Source organism: Photinus pyralis, unplaced genomic scaffold, assembly GCF_008802855.1.
Source record: "Photinus pyralis isolate 1611_PpyrPB1 unplaced genomic scaffold, Ppyr1.3 Ppyr1.4_LG3b, whole genome shotgun sequence".
NCBI classification, from domain to species: Eukaryota; Metazoa; Arthropoda; class Insecta; order Coleoptera; family Lampyridae; genus Photinus; species Photinus pyralis.
The window spans coordinates 16,710,808-16,735,183 of NW_022170510.1; the positions used below are offsets into that span (position 1 = coordinate 16,710,808).

At 35.6% G+C, this 24,376-nt stretch overlaps 1 protein-coding gene across 2 annotated transcripts in view; it reads left to right on the forward strand.

The window, feature by feature from the left end:
- LOC116166654 (homeotic protein ultrabithorax) overlaps positions 1–24,376 on the forward strand; it is a 190,589-nt gene that overhangs the window by 120,879 nt on the left and 45,334 nt on the right. For both annotated transcript variants that reach the window (XM_031481689.1, XM_031481690.1), the window contains one exon: positions 18,853–19,203. In XM_031481689.1, coding sequence (XP_031337549.1) covers positions 18,853–19,145 — 293 coding nt within the window. In that variant the 3' untranslated portion in view covers positions 19,146–19,203. The remainder of the gene's footprint in view (positions 1–18,852; positions 19,204–24,376) is intronic.

Here is a 24,376-nt window from a genome sequence, read left to right on the forward strand (position 1 = left end):
ATTTCTGAAATATTCGCTACATATTAATTATAATTTCCCTAGGAATCCTTTTAAATGGACCGCATAAAGTATTAGAAGACTTCATTTCGAGTTTGACAATTATACTATACTGCAATATCTACCAAACAGGGGGGGGAGGGGGCAAAGTAGCCTAGGCACAAACCTTTATACTTTCTACTTAATCCATCTAAACAACTTATACTGCCAACGTAGGTGTTCCAGCAACCCCTTGTTATTCTAGTCAGTTTGCTAATCTAATCTACATTTTTAACTAATGGAATTAGTAATCAGCAATTAGTATACGCCTGTGTATTCTTCTCACCACGTCATACTCCGTGAACATTTAAAGAAATTCGGACGTTTAAATAAAAATGGACTAGACAACCATTCTGTTAAAATTGAAACTAGATTTCGTGATGTTTTAGCAACATTGGCTAATGTTCTAACATCGCTCTTCAATGAAGGTCTCTCATTGAAATAGTTCAATGTAAATGTTTATAAATTCTGGTCAGAATATTATTTTTTAAGCACTTTACTCATGAAGTTCAAGGGTTTTCTTGTGGTTAGTTGTTAGTATCGTTTGCTTTGCGGTTTTGCCTGATTATTGAAAGTGAAATATGCAGTTGTCGGTCAAACCAATTGAGAATAAGAAGTACCAACCAAATTATGGCTATCTACGGCATTGATTGGCCGTGAAGATTAAGTATATTCATTTTCGCACCTGGTTGATAATTGGAAACCTGAATTTACGCGGCAGTGTTAATGTAGGCCTTTGTTTCGTTTTAAAATTAATGTTAACTGAAATTTATTGGTTTTAATAGAAATTAAATTATTGTTGGTGTTGAAGCGATGCGATTGCGTGTTTGAATTGGCTCTATCAGGCGAGACGAGCTCCTAGTCAAGTTTATAAATATCCCATTAGACTCTCAAAGCGAATAGTGAACGAACCGTTTTTTTCTGTTCACTTTTGACACTACCTTAATTTTATTAATTACCTACTTATAGTCACTAAAACATTAGGAAATATAAGTGCACTATTGTAGGTTAAAAACATGGCGATATTTTAATTATTAGCGCGGACCGTATCAAAATCACAATTTAAAATTCGAGTAGCGCTTCAAGGGCTTTCGGTGTCGGTGATTGTTTATACCTAAATTTGAATAATAATTCAGGAATGAATTGCAGTCGTTAAAACTTGTAACTGTGTTCAACTTGTAGGTTTGGTGTAACATCGTCGTTACAAATTTCGTCTAAGATGGTGTTGGGCTTAACTGCAAGACATATTTACAACAGGAAAGTCTTAGGTAAACTTGCGAAGTTATGCGCAACACGTAAATACCCCGTTGTAAAGTACTACTTGGCTTTCATTATAAGTACCCCACCCAAAATATTAAATCTTTGTTTTAATTGCGGCTATTAATTACTATCACACTTTATCTTGTAGGAGTGTTGGTTGCGTATGAATTAGTTTTCAGGAGCGAACTAATTAGAAGAAAGTCGTTGCATCAACAGGGAGTCTTGAAGGATTCTCAAAATGGCTGGCGGAATGGTATGGGAAGCTGCCTGCTGTACTAAAGATTTATTGTCCTACTTTGGTATCTTTTACTCACCCTGAAAACCTCTCCGTTTTACATACACCCACTTAAATGTTTCTTCTCACGACGGCCATACAAGGGCTCTCTGTTAGATTTTAGTGAGGTTTTTACATATGTTGTCGTTTTATGTGAGCCGAAGTCACTTATGATGATGAATGGTCATTGTTGGTTTGTATAAATGCCTGTTTATGTCCGTTAATGGTTGTTGACATGCTCTCCGACTCATTAGTTATTTTACAATAGACACTCTAACATCGAAAATCATTCAAACCTTATTATCCTTTTTTTTATCCGAATCACAATGAAAGAATACCTCGACCAAAGCGTACCTTTGTATATATTTAATACAAATTGAAAACACCTTCGATTATATCTAAGCTTGATTAGTAAACAGATTAGAAAAAGTATCTTACACCGTGTGTCAGGGGAATGTGGCTTGAAAGTTATAGCCTTGTAAACTTGACAACAATTTATGGATTCCCTTTAAATCTCGAAAAGATGCGCATTGTTCAAAACCTATTAATAAATTATTGATTTTATTCGAATTGTGTGTATAACGCTTGATACAACCCTTGTAATCCATTAGCAGACAGGAAAATCTCCACATGTTAAATATAACTTGTGCTATATGCGGATGTTTTAAAAATAACGTAATATTCATCAACGTCGCGAGTTATATTTAGGAAGCCCTCTAGAAAGAAGTGAGTTATGGATTTTATGCCTTTGGTAAGGGATGCGACTGCTGATGAGGTGCGTTAGAGGGTGGTGCTTGCAAGACTGAAAACAGTGGCGTATTATGGCTGCCAGGTCAGCATGGCCCAAAGGGATTTGCGTTGAGGGAGGAACTCATGATGGATACTTGCGGCGTGCCGAAGAACTTGATTTAAACTTCTACCATAAATTTGCTGGATGTTGGGATATTTTATTAGATAAATTGTTGGATTTCTAGTTTTATCAGAACCTTAAAATAAATTATTACGATTGTGATAGCGTATAACTAACCTCGAAGGCTTTTCTTTTACAAAACTTTGACCGTATCTCAATTTTACTTCGAAGACAATCAACAAATTGGCTTTTATCAATTATTTTTATTGTTATGAGCCCCCCATAAAATATGTTGTTTTCACTTTAATTTGATTTTCAACTTTACGTTGCTATTGCAATTACCATAGACTTTTATGTCTTATCCTTGACAATATATTTTAAACTTTGATAATAAGGTATTGATTAATCTGGTGGTGCGTAGACTAAATATTTTTTCAGTTTAAGGTCAAATTTGCCTAACTCATTTGTCATACCTATAAATTTCTGCCTAAGGGTGATCAGATCATCTAGACTAGAATTGTAATATTTGTTGTAGTTTTTGATACAATGCGAGTATAATTGTGTCTAGGATCTAATTATGATAATTATATCTCATTTTGTAAGAATACGTAGACTCTGTGACAAATTTTGATGTTTTTCGCGCGTGTGCATCTATCTTAAATACAGGACCCTCCTTTTAAAGGGACAATATGGGAAAGTATAGTGACACTACTGTAACCCTCCCGGTTAGGTACACTTCCTTATTTTCATTGCCAACCTCCACTTTTTATTCCACATTTAGATTTCTTTTTGAAAATTAAGGTATCAGATAATATCTATGGATCTGTGGCCACATATGCAACCGTTTTGGAGATACCTATTTGTTTTTTAAGAAAGAAATTGACAATCAAGGCGGGTACTTTGACGTTTTGTATCTCAGTGAATAGTAGACACTCGAGTAGACATAAAACAATAAAATGTTGTACGTCAAAAAATGCTGATGGTTATTCGAATAATAATAATTTTTCACAATAATTTACATCAGGGACTTCACAAATTATACGAATAAATTTATCAGTTTTTTAAAGACAAACTGGTTTAATTTTTCAAATACCTCTCTTTTATTTCGAGTATTAATTCGAGACTAAATTTTCATTCGATCGATATGCCATTGTCCTATACCTACCTACCTAAAACTGGTGGTGTCAAGTTATTTACATTTTTCTTAATGAAGTAATGTATACCCTATTCCCATTTTGTTTCAAGCACTTTTGGACTCTTCTCGGGACTTCTCTTCCTGTTGCTGCCCTGATATGATCCGGTGTTATTAAGGATCGGAAAACATTATGGACTCGTTCCAATATATTTTCCTTTGTTGCGATCGGATTTTTGTAGACTACTTGTTTAATGTGCCCCCACAAAAAAAATACAAAGGCGTCAAATCCGAAGTCCTAGAGGGTCCACTTGTGGACTTGTGGACCATTATTGCCAAACCACCTATCTTCAACCACAATATCAAGGTTTCTTCTAACTACGCTATAATTAGGCCGGATACAATGGTACCATACTTTCATCCGCTGTTGATAAATCAAGCGAATCACCGACACGTATTCAACGTTTGGAGATATCGAACCCCGTTTAAATTTCTTCATAAATGACATAGAAAAAAACGTCTTTCAAAGCACCGAAGACATTGAAGCTCCACATTTTCTCTTACTACGTAATGGTTTTCCGTTGCCCAGAAGCCGGTTGAATATCCCATTTTTCATGAATTTTGCCTCATCGCTCCATATAATATTTGCCAAAAAGTTTGCATCTTCTTGACATCTGATCAGCATTACCTAACTCACAGAACTCCACTTAGGTTAGAGGACCTTGGGGCTTTAAGTGGTGGTATAGGATCATGCAATGTCAATTTAAAGAAGATGTCTAGGATTAATATCTGAAATAAAAAAAGGGACATTACATTGAAAAATTTCTAGTTTAAAAAAACCTGAAAGAAAATAATTAAATTTTTTTCATAAAATACATAGTTCCAAAAAACAGTCAATTATGGGCCATAGGTATTGTTTAGTATACAGACATTAATTTTCAAAAAGGAATCTGAATGTGGTATAAAAAATGGAGGTTGTCATTTAAAACAAGGTACAACTGCCACTATTTCAAAAATGTTTCAAAACATACTAGTGGGTGCAGTGGCGGAACAACGTAGCCACGGGCCTGTGTGCGAAATTTTTTGCTGAGCCCCCATTATGATACGAAGTATTGATAAGAATATTAATTTAGGTATGAATTTTGGCTACAAAAAAAAACCAATTGATAAGAATTTATGTTCCTGAACCTGAACATAGAAAAATACGAGGAAAAATATGTGGTAACCTTAGAGTCAGAGCGCGGATTCAGCGTTTACGCTTATCATTTCCCCACGATTTAGAAAATGGAATCTTATGATTCAGAAAGTCATTCGTTCGGTTATAGTGGCTATAGTATCTCACAACTCATGACAATTTATAGCTAATTTTTTTGTACCCTTGAAGTTATGCTGCGTATTTTAGTACAAAAAATTAAATTTAGTACATTTTCAGTACAATTTAAAAAATTACTCAATCGCTGGCTGCAGTCTTCAGTTGGTCTCACGCGGTGCTAGAGGTATGCTGCAAAAGGTTCCATTTACCGTGTTCCGTGTTTCCGTCTTTCCGTGAACAGTGTATTATTTCCGAGTATGACAATCCCGGGTCCCGGGCCCCTTTTTAGCCCGGGCCCGTGTACTTCGCACACATTGAACACCGGTAGTTCCGCCACTGAGTGGGTGTTGGCGCGTAATACAACTGTAAATGAGTAACGGGCAAATATAGATCATACCAACTATCAATTAGCGAAAAGCCGAAGTCTCTATGGTGGCCCAGGGGGCGAGATCTTGATGGAACAGCGACAAACAGACAGACGACGTTTTCCCATATAATATGCGGCCCGGCACCCTTCACCATAGAGTCTTATTCCGTAAGTGATATCAGTATGTAATCGTCATATGCTGAAGTCGTTTTTCGAAATAAAATTTAGTTCTTATAGTAAAGGAATGTAGCAGTCAGAAAATATAAATGAAGGTGTAAGTAGAGGGGACCAAAACAATGAAATTTTTCCAAATAAAGCGAAAGCACAAAACCATTTGTTTGAGAAATGCCCCCCAATCATCCCAAATGCGGCATCTCTCCATTAGTCTTTTTCAAGAGAATAATATATTATAAGGTCTAGGAATAGGAGAATGCGGAATTGACGGATTTTTCGTATTTATTTGTAACGCTTACATACAGGGTGACAATTTGAAAACTTACCACCCCCCATATCGTAGTAAATAAACGAGATATTTAAAAATATCAAAATCCGTTTCGGTAATTTGGAGGGGGAATCACAATGACATAGTTGGCGACGCACCCCCTCCAACCCCCTGCGCCCCAGCCACCCCAACTTTCAAATCTTAAATAGTGACCCCCCATGTGTGATACGTCTTTGGAAAGCTCTGAAAAAATGCTTTCCAACCATACCAAATAGCATTACATTTAGGTTAGTAATTATCGTGCAAATCAACTAATATGATACATTTGAAATCTGTCGTATTTAAAACGCAACCGGCGAACATAGACGAACTAAGACAGAGAATAATTCAAGAATGTCGAAATATTGCAAAATCAACATTTGAAAAGGTTCGACAAGAGTTTGAGAATAGATTATAACTGGCGATCAAAAATGAGTTGCTGTCAAGTCGGCTTTGGAAGTTCAAGTTAAATACGATTTTCCATGTTTATTTTTTGATTTGCACGATAATTACTAACCTAAATGAAATGCTATTTGGTATGGTTGGAAAGCATTTTTTCAGAGCTTTCCAACGACGTATCACACATGGGGGGTCACTATTTAAGATTTAAAAGTTGGGGTGGCTGGGGCGCAGGGGGTTGGAGGGGGGTGCGTCGCCAACTATGTTATTGTGATTCCCCCTCCGAATTACCGAAACGGATTTTGATTTTTTTAAATATCTCGTTTATTTACTAAGATATGGGGGGTGGTAAGTTTTCAAATTGTCACCCTGTATAATATTATGTGAATAATTGCCAATGCTTTTAGGAAAACGGAATATCCCAAGGTATAGTTTTTGAGTTACTTTTTGTAAAAAAAGTACGGTAATAATTAAAAATATTGAATCGATATTCACGCTATATAAATATTCCTTCGTTAGGGGCGCTTAGAATGTTGAGGCAACGGGGTACAGTCCTCACAGCTATCTCTTTAAGACTGCTGTCGACGACAAAGAACCCGCATTGTATACGAGTTATCCTTCCACTAATTTTGAAAGAAAGTCCATGACACCAAAGATTAAAACAATTTGGAGCAGATAGCGTCGAGTTAAAGAAAAGTCTAATGTTTGTAACCTTGAGTGCTAATATTCTCCACCACACTTACAAAGACCACAAAGAAGCTCTGACTTTCTATATATGCATCGACCTTTATAGCAACTGCGGAAGGAACACTCCGTCAACTTTACGGATGCTGATGTTTCTTTGGTCTTACTCCATAATGGAGTCCAAACACTATTTTCTATGTTCCATCCCCAATTCTCAAAATTCGAATTCAGGGTTCGGTGCTGACAAGTCAATCAAAAACCAATGGCCAAATTTAACGAGTTGGTCTTCAATCTGCTTTCCCATCCATTTTACTCTCCAAATCTAGCCTCCCGCGACTAGTGACTGTTTTCTGATCTCACAAACATGCTCCAGGGCAACGATTTGACTTTAATGAGGAAGTCATCGTTGCAACTGAAGCTTATTTTGAGGACATGACAAATCGTTTTACAAGAATGATCGAAAAGTTACTTGCGGAACGATGCGTTGTAGTATACGAGTATAGTAAAAAGTTTGCATCTTTGAAAGTCCATTGAAGTAACATGCGTATATTTTGTAAACTATAAGTCTTATCAACATACATCGAAGACAGAATTGTAAAGAATTTTACCCAAAAACGTCCTGAAACCTTCACTTTCATGCCTACTTTCTGTCGGGAAATTTTAGTTTCCATGACAGAGGCAGAGCAGACTACGTTTCCTGCCGCTTGTCACATTACTCAGAAATTAAAGTACTCGGCTCCAAAAGGGCCTCCTACTTCAATATTCCCTCGCCAGTAATGTGTCATTTACCTGACTTTTATATGAAAATAAATGAATAAATAAAGAACACACTGATCTTTGACTATTTTTCCGGAGCTTCAACCGTTTTCATAATAAATGGAAAGGAACACGTTTTGGGTTATATAAGTGCAGTGAGAGGGTGGGGGGAAGCAGGCAGGTGCGAAAGTAAATAGTGAACCATATACCTTTGAGATCTGTGGAATTTCAAAAAAATGTACGTTCTACTTATCACAAATTTATAGTATATGTAAAGCGGCAAAAGCATGACAATTTTGCCCTAGTTGCGCATCCTTGCTTCGTGTTTATGTGCTCTCCTAGTATTATAACTTATAAGTAATTGTTCTTCAATTGGAATTTAGTTCTATTGGGTCATAAATCGTACTGCTATTATTATTATATTTGGATAGGTACCACATTTGACCCACTTCTTTCGTCTTTAATTATTCTCATTAATTAAAGCAGGCAATGGGCACTGATATTTCCGATATTTCGGAAGTACGGCGGATACTCATATAGCCTGCCATATATCTTTTAGTACCCAGTTTTAGAAGAATGAAATAAGACTCGAACTCGATATGCATGTCATGTTGTATATACAACGTGAAGTATGAAAAGGTATATACGAACAGTTTAAATAAGAAGTAGGTAAATGCCAGTCGCCGGTTAAGTTGGTCTCCCCAAAGGGTGGTAGATAAATTTTTATACAGGTCGTTTGGGTATAGATGTAATATCTGCGGATGTCAACGTTCCACTTTACTCGATAACGATCTACAATATGGGAATAATGCGTAACGGTAAAATTTTACGCAGTAAAACAACAGCCCATCACGATCGTTCAATGAGGATGTAAATTACATCGAGGGGTAACTGCAGCCTATGTGATAAGGAAATTCATTAATTACAACATAATTACAAAATGAATCGTTAATCTAATCTTTTCGGCACGATCTTGTATTAGGAAATAGGCGTGACCCGGACGGAAGCCATCGATAGTCAATAATTCAGTGATTTTATATATATGTTGGTTGTTTCCAGTGCGTCGTCCACGACCGCAAACTGCGTGTTGCGCCACAGATGTTCCAAACCTGCAATACGCCGGTGTATTTGCAAATCTGTAGATTTATGCCCTGTTGTTCTATACCTATAATCGAAAAGATTCATGAAATTTTTCATTCGGTTATTTTTTCATTTAGAAAATTAGATATTTTGGCCAGTTGAACATGTGCATTCGCAATAAACAAACGAACACATATGTCCACCATGTATCATACAGAGGACTACACCCAGAACTCTCTGCTACATAATTCATTAGGTTAAAGCTGTCTGCTTCTCGTTAGTTTGTTTAATGAGACACAAGTGATGTGCTAGTTTAAAAATGTTTCCAAAATTTTAAACTTATGACCGACACTATTTTGGTTCATAAATAACGCTTTGTATAATTAAACATATACGTTTCTGAGTTACCAACTTGAATTATGTTGGAGGTCAAAAAATAACTGTTGTAGCATGTGAACACAACTTGACGGTTTTAGGTATATTTTTCCGAACTGATTTGGGTGCTTTTTCTATTTAATTGGAATCGAATTTCGGAGAGAGAAAGCGAAGAAGAGTATATAAGTCGTTTTAATTTACATATTCAGCCCTGTGATGTATAAGAAACGTCAAACTTAACGTGCACAAAAAACGTTATTTCGCGTTATTTAACATGTGCAAAATAACGTTTTCTACAGATAACCTGCATGTTGAGATTTACGTTAATGATATATCACAGGACTGAATGTCGCAACAACAAATGGTCCTTCTAGTTTAATTTATCTCTGCAATCATTGACAGAGACTTATAAAAATGAATTGATTTACCTATACATTTAATAGGTCATTCTATAACATGTTATTAATATTCCCATAATTTCATGCTCCTTTATGAATATCAGTTAGTCGGACGATAGGATAGTGTAGATGTTTTGGCGACGTAATATCAGTAATAAACGTTACAGTAAAAGAAGACCTGAGTTTTGCTTGGTGTACTCATACAATGCTACATACAAATCCACAAAAAAATTAAGAACCGCAACCGGATATCTATTTGACAAATTTCAGATGAGAGGTGATCATTTTTTTTACCATAAATGACATATTTGAACAAATCTTCAAAAAGTCATAAAAGGGACAGAGGGTGTCCCAGACCGAGTGGTAGTGCATCGGTATTCGGTAACTTTTTACTATTGAATGTGAAAATTAGAGGCAATGTTTCGCATTTGTGTATGTGCTTATTAAAATTCCTTTTAGAAAGTTTTAAAATCCACTCCAACATATGATACAATAGGTAGTGCAGTGACGTAGCGAAGTCAAATGGTGTCCATGGCAAGTACTGTATTTGCGCTCCCATTACAATCTATCATGAAGGATATTTTTGTTCGTCGTTTTGACAAGAGAAATATACTTAATTTCTACTATAAAATAAATGAATGAAATGGGTAAATTTTGCATCAATTTGGTTATCAGGGAATACGATTATTTCGAACCATCAGCCTACATTGTGAGTTTTTCCGAATTTTTTTTACTAGAGTGAAAACCGAGGCTCTCTCGTCTTTTGTTCCCTCTCGACTTTGGTGCGCCCCCTCGGCGTTGCCATACCTTAGATACGCCACTGAGGTAATATTCAAATACGCAGCAATATATTGCACATCACATTTTCCCTAATAACGAGACCGACGGTTTTGATATTGTTTGTCATGAATTTCTAACCTGGACGCCTGTATTAAAGCGTAGAATGCAATCGCAACATGGGCTCAGATTGTTTGATTGTTGATTATATGGGGTCAGACTATGAAGGAACGCACAAAATTGTTTTTGACATTTGTAAATCGCAGTGATTGTCATTAAAGATATGTTCCGTGTTGTTACGTTTGCATACGTTACATAAGGGGCAATCGGGCGGCTGCTATAATTTTCAAACGTGAATATTGCAAAGCGTTACTGTATTAATACGGAAGTGAATCTTTTTCCGTTTCGGTGCATATTTGGATTAAGGCGTTTAAATAAATTGTTACTACGAAAGCGTTTGGGGTCCAAGGTGCAAAACATTCCGTTGTGCCAGATTTAGTGTGACAAGTTAGATAAAAAAACAATTTAATAATCGAAGTTGTTCATCCGGTTATATCAAATGCAACAAATTTACGAACAAAACGGCTATTGGTTACAAGACAATTAATCCCAAGTTTTGTTTGCTGTTAAAACTCTAAACTACAAGGGTACATTTTTGACATTTATGCATTGGGGAACATCGATAATTTATTACTGTGAATAACTCAAAGTTCAACTAATTAAATTAAAGTAAGTCTGAAGCATGGTTTATTCCCGAATAAGATAGCGTCAACCATCTTTTGAAATTAATTTGTCGTTAATTTGCAACAAGCATCTCAATTCAACTGGTAATACGGGCGATTCATTCCTATTGCCTAAGACGTTACAGTATCCAATTTTCCAAATTGCTTCTGCCTTCCAAAGGAGAAGTACAACTGACAATTGGAGAAAATCTTCGGTATTGAATAAAAATAGGAATAGATTTTTTTGGAGATTTTGTATAAGGAATTTGCATTTGAAGTCATTTTTATATTCCTGAAGAGGTCGATTTACGCGGGTATGTCTCGTCAACAAATTTTTATATTTTTTAATAAATGATAAGGACACTCAGACCAAAGATAGTGGTAATTTTATTTTTTCTTTAATGGTAAAGTTATAATTTCAAGTCGGGTGCTGCACTTTGACTGAGAGAAAGAGTGAAAGGCCCAGATATAGGAAAGTTGCGGAAGTTGAAGCATTCGATCAATTCGATGAGGGGATTTTTGGCGGACGGTTTAGAATGGATACACATTTTTTCTGAGTTGGTTCTCGAAAATGTGACTATACTATATTTTTCGAGGATTTTTTCGAAAGAAAAAAATTCCCGTTATGTGATGGTTTTGTCCGTCCGTCTGTCCTTCTGTTTCTAGTTCCTAGAACGAAAAATGACAGCGATTTCAAACCTTTCCCAATCGATTTGTAGGAGTTAAAGGATCATTGCTATTGAATACGAGCCGCAATGTTTCCGAATGCGAGTTATGTAAATGTCAAAAAATTCCCCTACTGAAAATCGTATCAGATTCTTCGTATCTTGGTCTAACTGTAGGTACTTTGTTTATTACCTCACTTTCCCAATCTTAAAAGCGACTGCTTTTTTGCTACAGGCTTTATATGCGTCCAATATAAAATAGAAACATAGTTCTGTACACTTAGTCTATGCGATTAGGTATAAAAATATTAAATTGTAAATTAATGTTGTTGTGTGCATAGAATGAAGTGCCCGTTTTTATCAAATGGGGGGAGCTAAACGACTACCCATAATTACAAATTAAAGTATTTATTACCAACTCAATTTCATCGTTTCTTTAGATTTTGTTGTTATTAATTCGGTATATCCGGGAAAGACTGGAACCACCTTCACGAGTAGGTTCTGTAGATCACTGACAGATAAGTTCCATAAAAAAATCCCACGAAATGGATTTTTAATGACTCGTTATATAATTTTAAACTTATTATGTATCTGAATGTAAATTTGTGTAAGCAATGATTGGGCGCAATCTCTTTGAACTCTGTTTCCCCAGTTTTTAAACGAATTGTTTGCACCTACCTATAACAGTGCACGGCAATAACAGGAGAAAAGAATTCAGATTAATAATTACGACCCTTCGTATCAATGACGGCTTACCTTAAAGCTTGTTCCGTCCCAGACACTCCAAATAATGTTATTAAAGCAATTAAGGGAGTATGCATATAATAACACTAATCTCTTTAATGTGAGTGCTTGGCGAATTAAAAAAGATAATAAAACAACACAATATGAGTTGAACGCACGCTCTTTAATTTGTTTTTTGTTTCTACTTTTTACTTCTCCCTTACCACCTATATACAGATCACAACTTTTTTTATTTTTATGTCACCATTGAGGTTTTGCCAATTAAAAAGGAAACTGACATCCCCTGAGTCCCAGAAGTACAATATAAATGCATTATGCGCCCTCAAAATAAAGAAAACTTTTGATAGCTACTCCATCTTACTTTTGCGTTGTCGCACGCTTGAACAACGAAGTTTTTTAATTTTTATGTTTTCTTAGGTAGACGTAATAAAATTGCACGTTTCCACCTCCGTTCCGATTATATTCATGTAAACACTGTAATAAAGCCCAATAATATAGAACTGGAGAGTTAGGTGGCTAGTGGTCCCCTTGGTCACATTGATTTAGTGCTTGTGTTTACACCATCCGACAAGTTTATACGAGATCTCACACAAATCCCTGCGGTGCTCCTTATTTTACCTTATTGGACCGATTGTTAATACATTAGCAAAATTGCCTGTAATATAATTAGTTCGATTATCTCCACCACACAAAAATATTGCGATATAAGTTCTTTATGCAATTTGCAACGAGGGGGATAATTTTAGAGAATCCCTTAATAAGATTAATGCTATAGCCTCAAAATTAGATGTGTAAGTTTTTGCGAGTATCCAATTTAGCGCAGTTCACCCTCGATTTAGTTAGTGTGTAAATAACGCAGTCATCTTGTGGAAGTAATATTACTTTCACCTAAGGGCTGGATAGAATAAAGAAGGAGAAGGGCGGTAGCTGTCCGGATGATTTGTCACCCTATTTTTGCGACTGTATGCAGGTTTTCCCAAGTCTAACGTAACGAATTGCGTGAACCTCGGGGCCTTAGCGGAAGGGTGACGGGGAGATCCCAATTAAACCGACTACATAAATTTTAAACACGAGTCCTACGTCTACAATGAGAGATCACTCCGTAAAAGATGTTTCCAAATTTATATAAGCAATCGAAATAGCTTCGAGTAGGGAATTCAAGTAGCGTGGTACCTGAAAATGGATTCCCGCATTTACACCCACTTATTAATCTTTCGAAGATTTACCTAACAGATTAGGGACAACGTGCGAAATTTTGCCCAATACCTGAATGTCGGCTTTTAGTTTGAAACCGCCCTAATCAGTTAAGAACTACCCGAAACTACCTAAGGCGAGTTTTGAAGGATGATTATATAAATTAGTTCTAGGTTTACCAAATTATGATTTAATGAACAGCGCTGCATGATGTTGATCATATCTTATGTTTTCAAGCATTTTGTACAGCACGCAGTCCTCTGTAATGCCAAAGAAAGAAAATTGCGCGAAGGGTGAAAGCGTGTCATTTAGTTTAACTACATATTTTTATTCCTATACATCACAAATGGCACAACAAGATAGATATGTAGGTACGATGGTAAATGGGTAGCAGAGATTTTGGAATTAAAGGGAGTAATGTATTATAACACATGCACGAAACATGACGACTTATATACACTACTTAAGGCTAACGTGTTGATTCGAAGCTATACCTACTTGCTTATAGCAAATACAATAAAACCAAAGGCGATGCACGTGAACATTGTTTTCGCAGACTGTAAGGAAAGGTTGCGACACTTCAGGGGTGGACAACCCCGGACAATTATACAAACTTTGATTGTTTACCCAAAAATGTCAAATTTTACTTTCTGTCCAAAATATTTATTCCCGACTATTTTATTTACATTATCTGGTACAATTTCCTTAGGCAATTTAAAACCTGAAATACAAACATTTCCCCTCCGCACTAGATTACTTTGTTGTCAAACACTGACACAGTTTCAAACTATTTTTTTTTAATCTCAATCCTCAATTTTCTATTTACACATCTAGTGTCCAAAATTGAATAAATTATTTGTGAAGTTTATTTCCTAATTTAATATTTCTTTAATAATTAACAATAAATAACGCCACTTTTTCTTTTTACAACCACATCATAATACGTAAGAGGTATAATTTCAACTCAGTTAGAACGCTTTCACTGTTTAATACTAGGTAATTCAAAAAGGGAAAACTAAAATTTTTCTTTCCTTGTAATTGGGTTGGAGAAGAAACATTTACATTTATTAAGTCGATTATTCTCTTCTCGGCTGTAGGTATATGGTCCTTCCCATTCTCTTTGTAATTTCGGATATAGCCCGCGCCTCCTTTGGGGACGAGACAACCAAACCAGATCTTCAGGTTAATAGCCACCAACTTGGGCCTTAACGTAGTACTCCACTTTCATTCTATCGCTTGCCAACTGCATATTATGGCGACCTTTATCATGGGTGGCACCTAATTTCTGACGTAGGTTTTCCACGTATTCGTTCGCCACATTTATTCTTGGCTAGGTTTTGTACCAAGTTTCAAATCACCCCGAGTTCCCGACTAAACAACACGGAAGTTGTACTTTCTCCTGTCGTTTTCAGCACCACAGAACGGTTCGTCATTAAAAACAAATGTTGATATTGATCCCAATCGAGCTGGTGCCCGAACACAACTTTTTACAAGCACTTCCCCATTGTCCTATTCAGGCGTTATACTATTCCGTCTGACTGCGGCACAAGCTTTAGAACAGCGCCGATTCAAAATTTCGTCCCTGGGCAGCGTGTAGTTCCAGAGGACTTCAAATCTGCTAAAAAGTTCTTTTACTAGAACATCTGCTACATTTGTCGTTTCTTGGTTTGGTAGGGCATAGGTTTCTGTCCAACACTACCTCGAACATAAATGCTTTGTCTTAGAAATTGCCTTAAAAAAATATCACATTCCTATTTAAAGAACCATGACAGTTCCTAGTTATAGACTGTGTAGGCATACATTTATAAAGAAGGTTTCAGTGATAGAATACCTTCTTTTGCCTAGAGGTAGTTTGGGAAAAGAAGAAAACAAAACATAGGTAAGCATAGAAAATAGCAAATTACAATCAGTTCCCTCAAACATCCAACCAGTATAATGTATGGATATATAGTTCATATTAGACATTGATGTTTTACATAAATTGCACAGTATACTGCGCGGCGATTTTTCTTCAAATTTCAATTCCCTCCAAAGTAGTCTCCTTGATGATGCACACACTTCTCTCAGCGCTCCCGCGACTTTTGGAAACACACCTGGGATGCAGTTTTTGGAATGATGTTCACCCGGGCAGTCGGATTCCGTATGATATCTTGACTTGACTCAAATCGGTGCTCTTTTAGCTGCATTTTCAGCGTGGGAAATAACCAAAAGTCAGACGGGCCCATGTCGGGTGACGAACAGCAGGAATGTTGTGTTTGGCTAAGAAAGCCAAATTTAAATTCGCATTAAATGGTGCGTTATCGTGATGGAGTTGCCAAATTTGCGTACTCATCATACTACACCGTACACCGTACAATTCCAACATGACCTTGACATTGCTGCGAACCTGCTGTACTTTTTTTGCCTTCGTGGATGACGGATGTTTCCACTGTGACGACTGAATCTTTCTTTTCTGGGTCCCGATAAACCCATGACGCATGTCCTGTGCGATGTACAGGCGGCATTGCTTCTGCTCCATTGTTAGCTACCCTGCTCATGTCCAAACCCTCTGTGAAAATTATATGAACCAATCCAATAATTACGCCTAATCTCCGTTGCATTTTTGGGACTGCGATACGACGACCCTGCATGTTCACAGTCCGCACTTGCTCATTAACAGTGTCATTTCGGAATGTTGAAGGTCAGCCAGAACGCGATTCGCTGTCCATTGACGTGCGGCCATCTTCATCACCAAAGAAAGTCTCACAGTAAACTGACATTAGTTAATGCAGTTAATGTATGTCATTTAGGTTGCATAAATTGGCTCATGCTTTGATGTGATCCATTAGAAAAACCGTGTACGTATGTATGGACTTCAAAGAATATGTCTTTACGTTTTAATTTTAAACACGTTTCAACATTCCAACTTTTTATTTATAGTTTAACATTTTGAGTACAATTTTATCTATTAACGATCCTCGAGATCGTTTATAATTTTGTATTGCTGTCTGTCTGACCGTGTGCACGATAACTTTGATTAGAAATGTCCGATCGCTTTGAAAATTGTTACTCATATTTTAAAGATTTAAGAAAGGTCGGCATTGTTTCTCAGCTACGTAGTTGTAAAAATGATGGATGCGTGAAGATCTCGATGATCGTTCGGTATTCAGTTGTCTAGGATTATTTTTATAATGCTAATATGTACACAAAGGAAGAAAAATGTTCATGCTGAATTGGTACAATGGCCCTGGGTAATGGTTTAAGAAATAATAATAATAATAATATATGTTTATTTCTCAATATAGTAACATGTACTACAATAAAAAAGAAAATTAAACTTGTAAATAAATCATATTGAAAAATATTAGGGGTCCCATAGACAACGTCCGTGGTGAGACCTCCCTCATGTATTGCATAATATATACCCGCGAAAAGAGAATTAGAGCCAGTCATTCATAATAAGAAAAACAAACAATATAATAATAAAGAATAAAGCTGAAAAAGATTACGGATTACATTTACTAGCAGTCTTTAAAATTTGAGTAGAGCTGAGAATAAAATAACTTGTAAACTATGATCATAAAGTAACATAAAAATAATTTCAGAGAATCCAAAAAGAAAAGCATATATAAAGCATAAAAAAATCATGAGAAATATTTACGAATTATGTACGTGGTGTGTATATAGGACTAAATAAACGATAACTACTCGTAAACGATAACCGGGTTTAGTATCACCTGCCAACTTGTGAAAATTGGCAATTAACATTTATTACCTTTTGTACCTATATGAATACTCGTGTTTAATTCAGATATTACGATAAAATAAGCCCCAAATTTCTAAATTTTGAGTGGCATTGATGCTATTAAAATATCCTCCGTTTTAAAAGTATATATACATAGGAAACGTATACGTATATGTATCCTTTTAAAATAAAAAAAAATTTAGTAGCACAAGCGCAATATCAAACCCGGGCCAAACAGCACACGCTTAGTGGGACGTGAATGAATAAGTAGCAATTTGGAAATATAAGTATAGATGATGGTATGTTGCTACATAAGGAGTAAGAGAAAATCAAAACGAATATAGGGGTTCAAATCTCACTTGCGTGGTTGATTGCGATCTTAGAGATGGGGTGAATACTTAGTAAGGGTACACTAGGCATTATAAAAGAGATAGCACACATTAATTTAATGAAAACAGTTATTTTAAATAAGGGTTAGGTATCTAAAGGTATGACTCTCCGTGCTTTTAAATAGGTACCCTTCTATGTAAGTCGTTTATGCCAATATTATCTTATATCAACAGTTACGGTAAGAAAATCTGTAATAAATCTTTCTAATTGACGCTAGTTATAAAGCTCTATATCATTTAAGAGTAGACATGTATGCATGAACGTAAATTGAATCAAATTTAAAATTGAGTTGGCGCGTAAATATAACATACCTACCCAATTAGAGATGTCGTGCTAGAAGGCAATGATGGATTCAAAATTAAGTTTCACGGAGTGAAAAAATTTATAGGCGTACGTACCATATAAGTAACAATTGTGTTGATTTCGTTTGAATTGGTAGCCGATTACGTTTCAATATCGATATCTTCTTCATTACTTGCCCTGCATGCTCTCATTTTACATATCGCGATGCACGAAGATTACTAAACGACTTTTAATGCTCTAGCTCATGCTATTAACGAAATATGTTTTCCTCAAGTCATAAAATGCATCTAAGTAGCCTGTGTGTCTAGGGAAATATCTCAATCTGCTTCCACGCACGCAATTATCGATTGTCTCATAAACATCGCAAATTCTATGAACTCGGACATAAAGATAAATTAATACGAGTCTTATTAATGTACGAGTCCGATGCACTTGGTGCAATGGTTGGTGATTCGTTTATCCAGATAAATACCAACATAAATAACGCGTGGCTTCCAAAAGTGTACGTGATTAATCACGCCCGTATTTACTGCACGGCTACAACTTTTGAGTTATTTCATTGTCGGATGAGTTATCTCTTATACATATCCTTGATCCTGGTCGGTCTCACTTCGGTAGGTATTTATTCTTTTTTCTACCACTATCAAGCAGACCATAACAGCGGGAAGCTTTAGTTGAGTACACCGAATCCTCCATTTAAAAATTGTGCAACTGCCATAAGAAATTATAGATGCTGTCAATATTCGCCGAAGATTAATAACAGTATTGGATTAAAAGTCTGACCATAATAAAGAAAAACGACCACTTCTATAATATATTCTAATAAATTTTAATAACAACACTCTAAACTGCCTCATTAGATGTTAACAATACTTTGTATATTTTATTTTAGTTTCTTCACTTATACTAATGTGATTTAATACTTTCAGGTGCTAATGGACTTCGTAGGAGAGGACGTCAAACGTATACACGGTACCAAACCTTGGAGCTAGAAAAAGAATTCCACACCAACCATTACCTTACTAGGCGACGGCGAATAGAAATGGCACACGCGTTATGTTTAACAGAAAGACAAATTAAAATATGGTTTCAAAATCGAAGAATGAAGTTGAAAAAAGAAATACAGGCCATTAAAGAATTAAATGAACAAGAAAAGCAAGCACAAGCCCAAAAGGCGGCGGCTGTAGCCCAAGGAGTAGGAGGTCAAGTTGATCAAAACTAGTGGATTGCTTATTCTCCGATTTCGGTAGCGGTGCAACAGTCACTTCAGTATTGCAAAGGTTAGTGTCACTATATCTTAATTAGCGATAAGTTCGTATATCCGAAGATGTGACTCTTTTAAATTTATTACCAGCGGACTCTAGAAACCATTTATAATATTGCACCTGTTTAGTATGCAACTTTAGCCTAGATATGTCAGAATATGTAGAGAAGAAAAATTTTTCGTTCGGAAAAAATAATCAATGTAATTTTGCAGAAATAAACTTGTTAACTTAAGTTTATAGTTCTTGTTAAGTGTTTTGAGGTTTTGTTTACGACCGCTCTTTACAATCAAGTCGTTAGGCTACCATTGAAGGGGACTAAAGTGAACAAGATGGCCATCAAAACTGATTCCGGTCGATTTTATGGTGTAGTAGGGAGTTCCGGGTTAGATTGTAAATTTCTTATAGGTGCAGCAGTTCACTTTGCTACACATTTCTGAAATCGGGCTGTTATTGGAAAAACCTGTAAGGGTCGCCCTTTTTATTTCTACATCTGCAGTCGTTTCATTGTCGTCACTTACGAATGTTACTGTCGATTATTATTATGAGAGCCCTAGATTTGCAGAATTCATTTCTAGCCCGGTTCGTCGTATTAAACAACCTAAAACTTAAAGCAGAGATGAGAGCCTCGTCGGATTAAAGTGTTAGAATAGTTACGCAACGTGTCTACTGTTTCTAATTTACAAGTTTTAGGAGTTTGTGTCTTGAATATTCACACTTATATAGGTATCTAGAATCCAAATTTAACGTACTGCTGTTATAGTTAATTATTTATAAAAGCAAACTAATTTACAATGACGAACTATACTTATCGCATAAATCCTAATATCGAATTAATGAAAACGAATTATTTAAAAAATTGCCTACCCCTAAGAAGTATGGGTGGAAAGAAAATTAAGATAATTGTATTTCCATTCGGTATTTGTAATGCTTAGGAATTTATGCACGGAATTTCGGTACTTAATCTTGGAGTGGAGAAAATCCCCTTGCGTAATTACTTGGTGTGAAAGATGGCGCTTGGGTTGCATTCTGGCGTGAGTTTTGGCGCTGCTTTGCTCATATACATAGAGAACCAATAATGCACCCTTTTTTACTTATCTTACGCCGAGATAATGCGAAAGAAAAAGAAACCATTAAGATATTCTAAATTACTTAGGTATTTCATTCTGTATAAATCGTGATAACGCTTTAAGGGACGAAGTTTACAAAATAATATAATAATAACAAGCAATATAGGTATAATGGTGTAAAAATTGGGTATATTTTCCTTGTCATTTCTGATTTCTATAATTTGATTTAGAAATCTGATTAACCATGTTAAAAACGGACCATATAGCTTTAAAGAGAATGGTCCATTATAATGCGCAATTTCATTCAATGTTGGCACAACTATTTCTGCAAATTAAGGCAACACAATGTCTAATATCGTAGTAAATTAAATGTGTGCAACACGTCACGAAATGGTGATATTGCTGTAAATAATTACGGGCGATCCCCCTTCTGTATGCATATTGACTTGTTATTTCTTAACAATCGTACGATTAGTTAGCTTCACATTGATTTGATTTGTCTCATAACTCTAACAACCCTACAGAGACTAAAAAGAAACTTTCAGCTAATACGTTCTTTTTCTATTTACGTCATGTTCACAAAAGCAAATATCAGACGAATACGTCTATACCACCGTGGTCCTACCTATACCTACTTACCTAGGTACTATTTATAAGTTGATCAAGAAACTGTACACAATTTATATAAAGGACCCTTCACATTTAACACAGCATTTTCATTATTCCGATATGCTCGTAACTTGCACGTAGGTAACTCTTTCAATCAGGACAGGCAAATTTAAACTAAATAGGTAGGTACCATTTTAAATTTTACGTTTTTGTATTGTTGATAATTTCTTACTCCACAAAGACAGATGGACGGACGAACCTATAACAACAGCATACTTTTTGTAATTGGTTGAAATCCACTAATCTCGAATCCGAGTCATTAGCATGACTTAAAGAATTTTTCAAACCAGATTTCATTTACCAGCAAATAACCAACACCGGAAGCAAGCCTGTAGCATCCATTCAATATTCACATTCAACCCAAAAATTGTTATCGTAAGATTTCCATATCGGCGAGTTTCCGCCAACAAAATAATTGTAAACCTAGGTTAGTTGTATTTATTCTGTTTAGGTATTTCGCCACGTTTATTGGATACCTTTAAAAACCGCTGTGAAAAGAAATCTGTAGAATATTTGAAGGTAAATTTTTAGTTATGGGTCTGAAAGCATTCAAATAAGTTAAAATTTTTGTATTTTGCAAGTAAAAACAACCTTGAATTTAGTGTGTTCCTAGTTTTCATTTTATCAGGAATCAAAAAGGAGGTTCTGTTATTTTTTATATTGAATTGAACCAAATTCAATGGTTTATTTATTCCATATTTTGTCATGTTAATAAAGAATAAAAAAATTAGTTACGATGTAAAAGTGCTGACTTGTATTATTAAAAAAGTTAAGGTATTTAGCGGTAAAAAATGAGATGGCCATTTCAAAGTACATTTTATTAACCAAATTGTAACAGGTAAAAATACTAGTAAATGAAATTTTAATGTGAAGGGGTGATGCACTCTTAATGACATTTTCTGATTGTGTGGTAAAGTTTGGTTAAAAAAAAGAATAAAGCTAGCCGTCGCCGTTAAACTTTTTTGTAACACAGTTTTTGAATAAGTTTTCATTCTTATTAAAAACCAAAGGAAATTCTCAACCCTATTTGCAACAAAGTCATTTGCAAAATGTCATCCAAAAGTGTGGCTTTAGCGTGAAAACTGTTGCAAGGTTGTGCACAAAAAATAATATAATAATTTAGTAAACAGTTTGAGTCATTAGAAAAAAAAGTTCGAAATTTTTTTTCAAAAATTTGTTCCGTTATTTTTCGTTTCAGTATACCTAATATACATATCCAAAATATGAACAAAATCCGTCGAGAGGTTTAAAACATTTGTTAAAATTTTGACATGTCCAAAAAATGGTGATCGCAAAAGTTACCTAGCTCAAGCTAAAGATACTCCTTGTATTATAAAGAAGAAAGATGATTATTAGGCTATTAGGGAGAGCCATATGGAGAAAAACAATTCAATGGTGATTTCAAGAACTAGGTCGGCGCCCGGTTAATTTTGAGTACTCAATAAAAGCTCCTGCCTCGGTTGTCCCGCAGATTTTTGAAGTTGAGGAGAGCATCGGTTCCTTACACTCTGATACATCTGCGCTTTGCGGTCAATAATTAATGTTCAGTACATTTAAATATTAAAATGGCGAATTTCTTTGAAATAGCTCTCAATCTGAGATATCCATACCTAACTTATTTCTGACAGAATTTAATTAGGTAGTTTGTTTCGATCTTTGATTTTTCACATTTATCGAGTACTATTATTCTTGAACCGCTCGAGAAAAATAAGTGAGTGTGTGACTTTCTCATCGGTGATTCGCTCGCTCACCAAATTTCGTATTCTTGACACTAAATTAAAACCGCCAGTTTGGATTTGCCAAAGTGTGATTCAATGCGCTTGCGTTTGCCATTTACTGGAATCAATTTAAATTTAAAAGTAAATTATGTCTTGCCCTTCAGAAGAGCAAAAACTCATGCTACTATCTGCATTAAAAAGACAAGTATAAATTGTGCACAGGTCTTGTGCAGATAAAGCGCATTTTTTCCGACAATCCGTTCTTGAGGTATAAGGGAAGATACACGATCACGATAAGAGGTCCAGGAGGAGGGCTATGGCTGGTAGAAATTAATTCCTTTCGTTGAGACCTTTCATTAGAGTACCATGAAGGATAAAACTAGTTCCACTCCACCAGCCCCCTTTTCCCTCCCCCGTACTTTGATAAGAGGACAGAAAGAAGGGCAGTAGTTGGTAGAAAATCGTGGAGACCTTTAATTAGAATACAATGAGAGATAAAATTAATTTTTAACCGCCCCCGTCTCTCACTGATCTCGAAAAAGACAGCGAAATTTAACGGCCGTCTCACGTCTCGCAGACCTTCAAGGTATAGGCTACCTACTTAAAAAAATTCCAGGACTCTAGGACCATTCCCCTAGAAGTTGTACAAAACGGTAGAAGTGGGTCCGGACGGGCGGATTATATTGTGGACGTCAACATGAAAATAAACCCATTCATTTAAGTTTAAGTGGTTATTATTTATAAACGGTAGAAGATAGACCTATGGCATAACCCAGTTTACTGCTCTACAATTTCTCTTGAAAAAAATGAGCATGATCGTGGTTTTCATAAGAAAACACAAAATTCTATTAGCAGAAACGCGATATACTGAGCCGAGGCGTTACGTCTCCTTCTCACATTGCATCTCATTATTTTACACCGTAGTTCGAAAAAATAAGTAAGTAGATCATATTCAGAGTAATGCAACATTTTGTGACTGGTCTGAATTAAAATTACGGCCCTCACAATAGACGAATTGTTATGTTCATGTAGAGCGAGTTTTCTTAAAGTTGTAATTTTGGGAACGGAAAACGACTTTACTTGTATGTGCATTTAGTTACTTGTGGATCATGTATAAACAACAAAATCAAACAAGGAAACAAAAATATTTGAATTACCCACCATAAAAATCTCAGGTTTTTTGTCATTCACCGCATTGGCGGATCTCTTCGTTCTCCTGTACATTCGTTACAAATGTTACTTTAGCTGACCCCAATGAATATTCTTTTTTCAGCAAATTAAACTCTAGATAGATATGAGCAAGGTCCTTTTATTTCATGGTGTTGATACAGTTAGGTTTCATTTTAAGGTGTATAGGTACAGGGACTAACACTTTTTATTTTATTAGCGAATTGCAAGAAAAACGCAGATTGTTTCACTTCGAGAAACACAAATTCAATAAAAAAGTTCCGGCAAATTTAGGGTTTTAAAAACATTAAACACGTTATAAGAACAGGGGTGCTAGCAATTATAAAATTTAGGTAGTTCGTCATCGTTTTTATATTTATTGTTATCCGGGAAATAATGCGACAGCCGTATAAAAAAAAAGTAGGTACCTACCTAAGTATTTATATGTACCTTCATGTTAGGTACCTCCTTTTCTACTGGCACATTACCTAAACTCTCCCGTAAAATCTTGTGCCAGAATAGTCAGCGCTTTTGTTAAATTACTTTAGCATCTACCTACCTATTTTA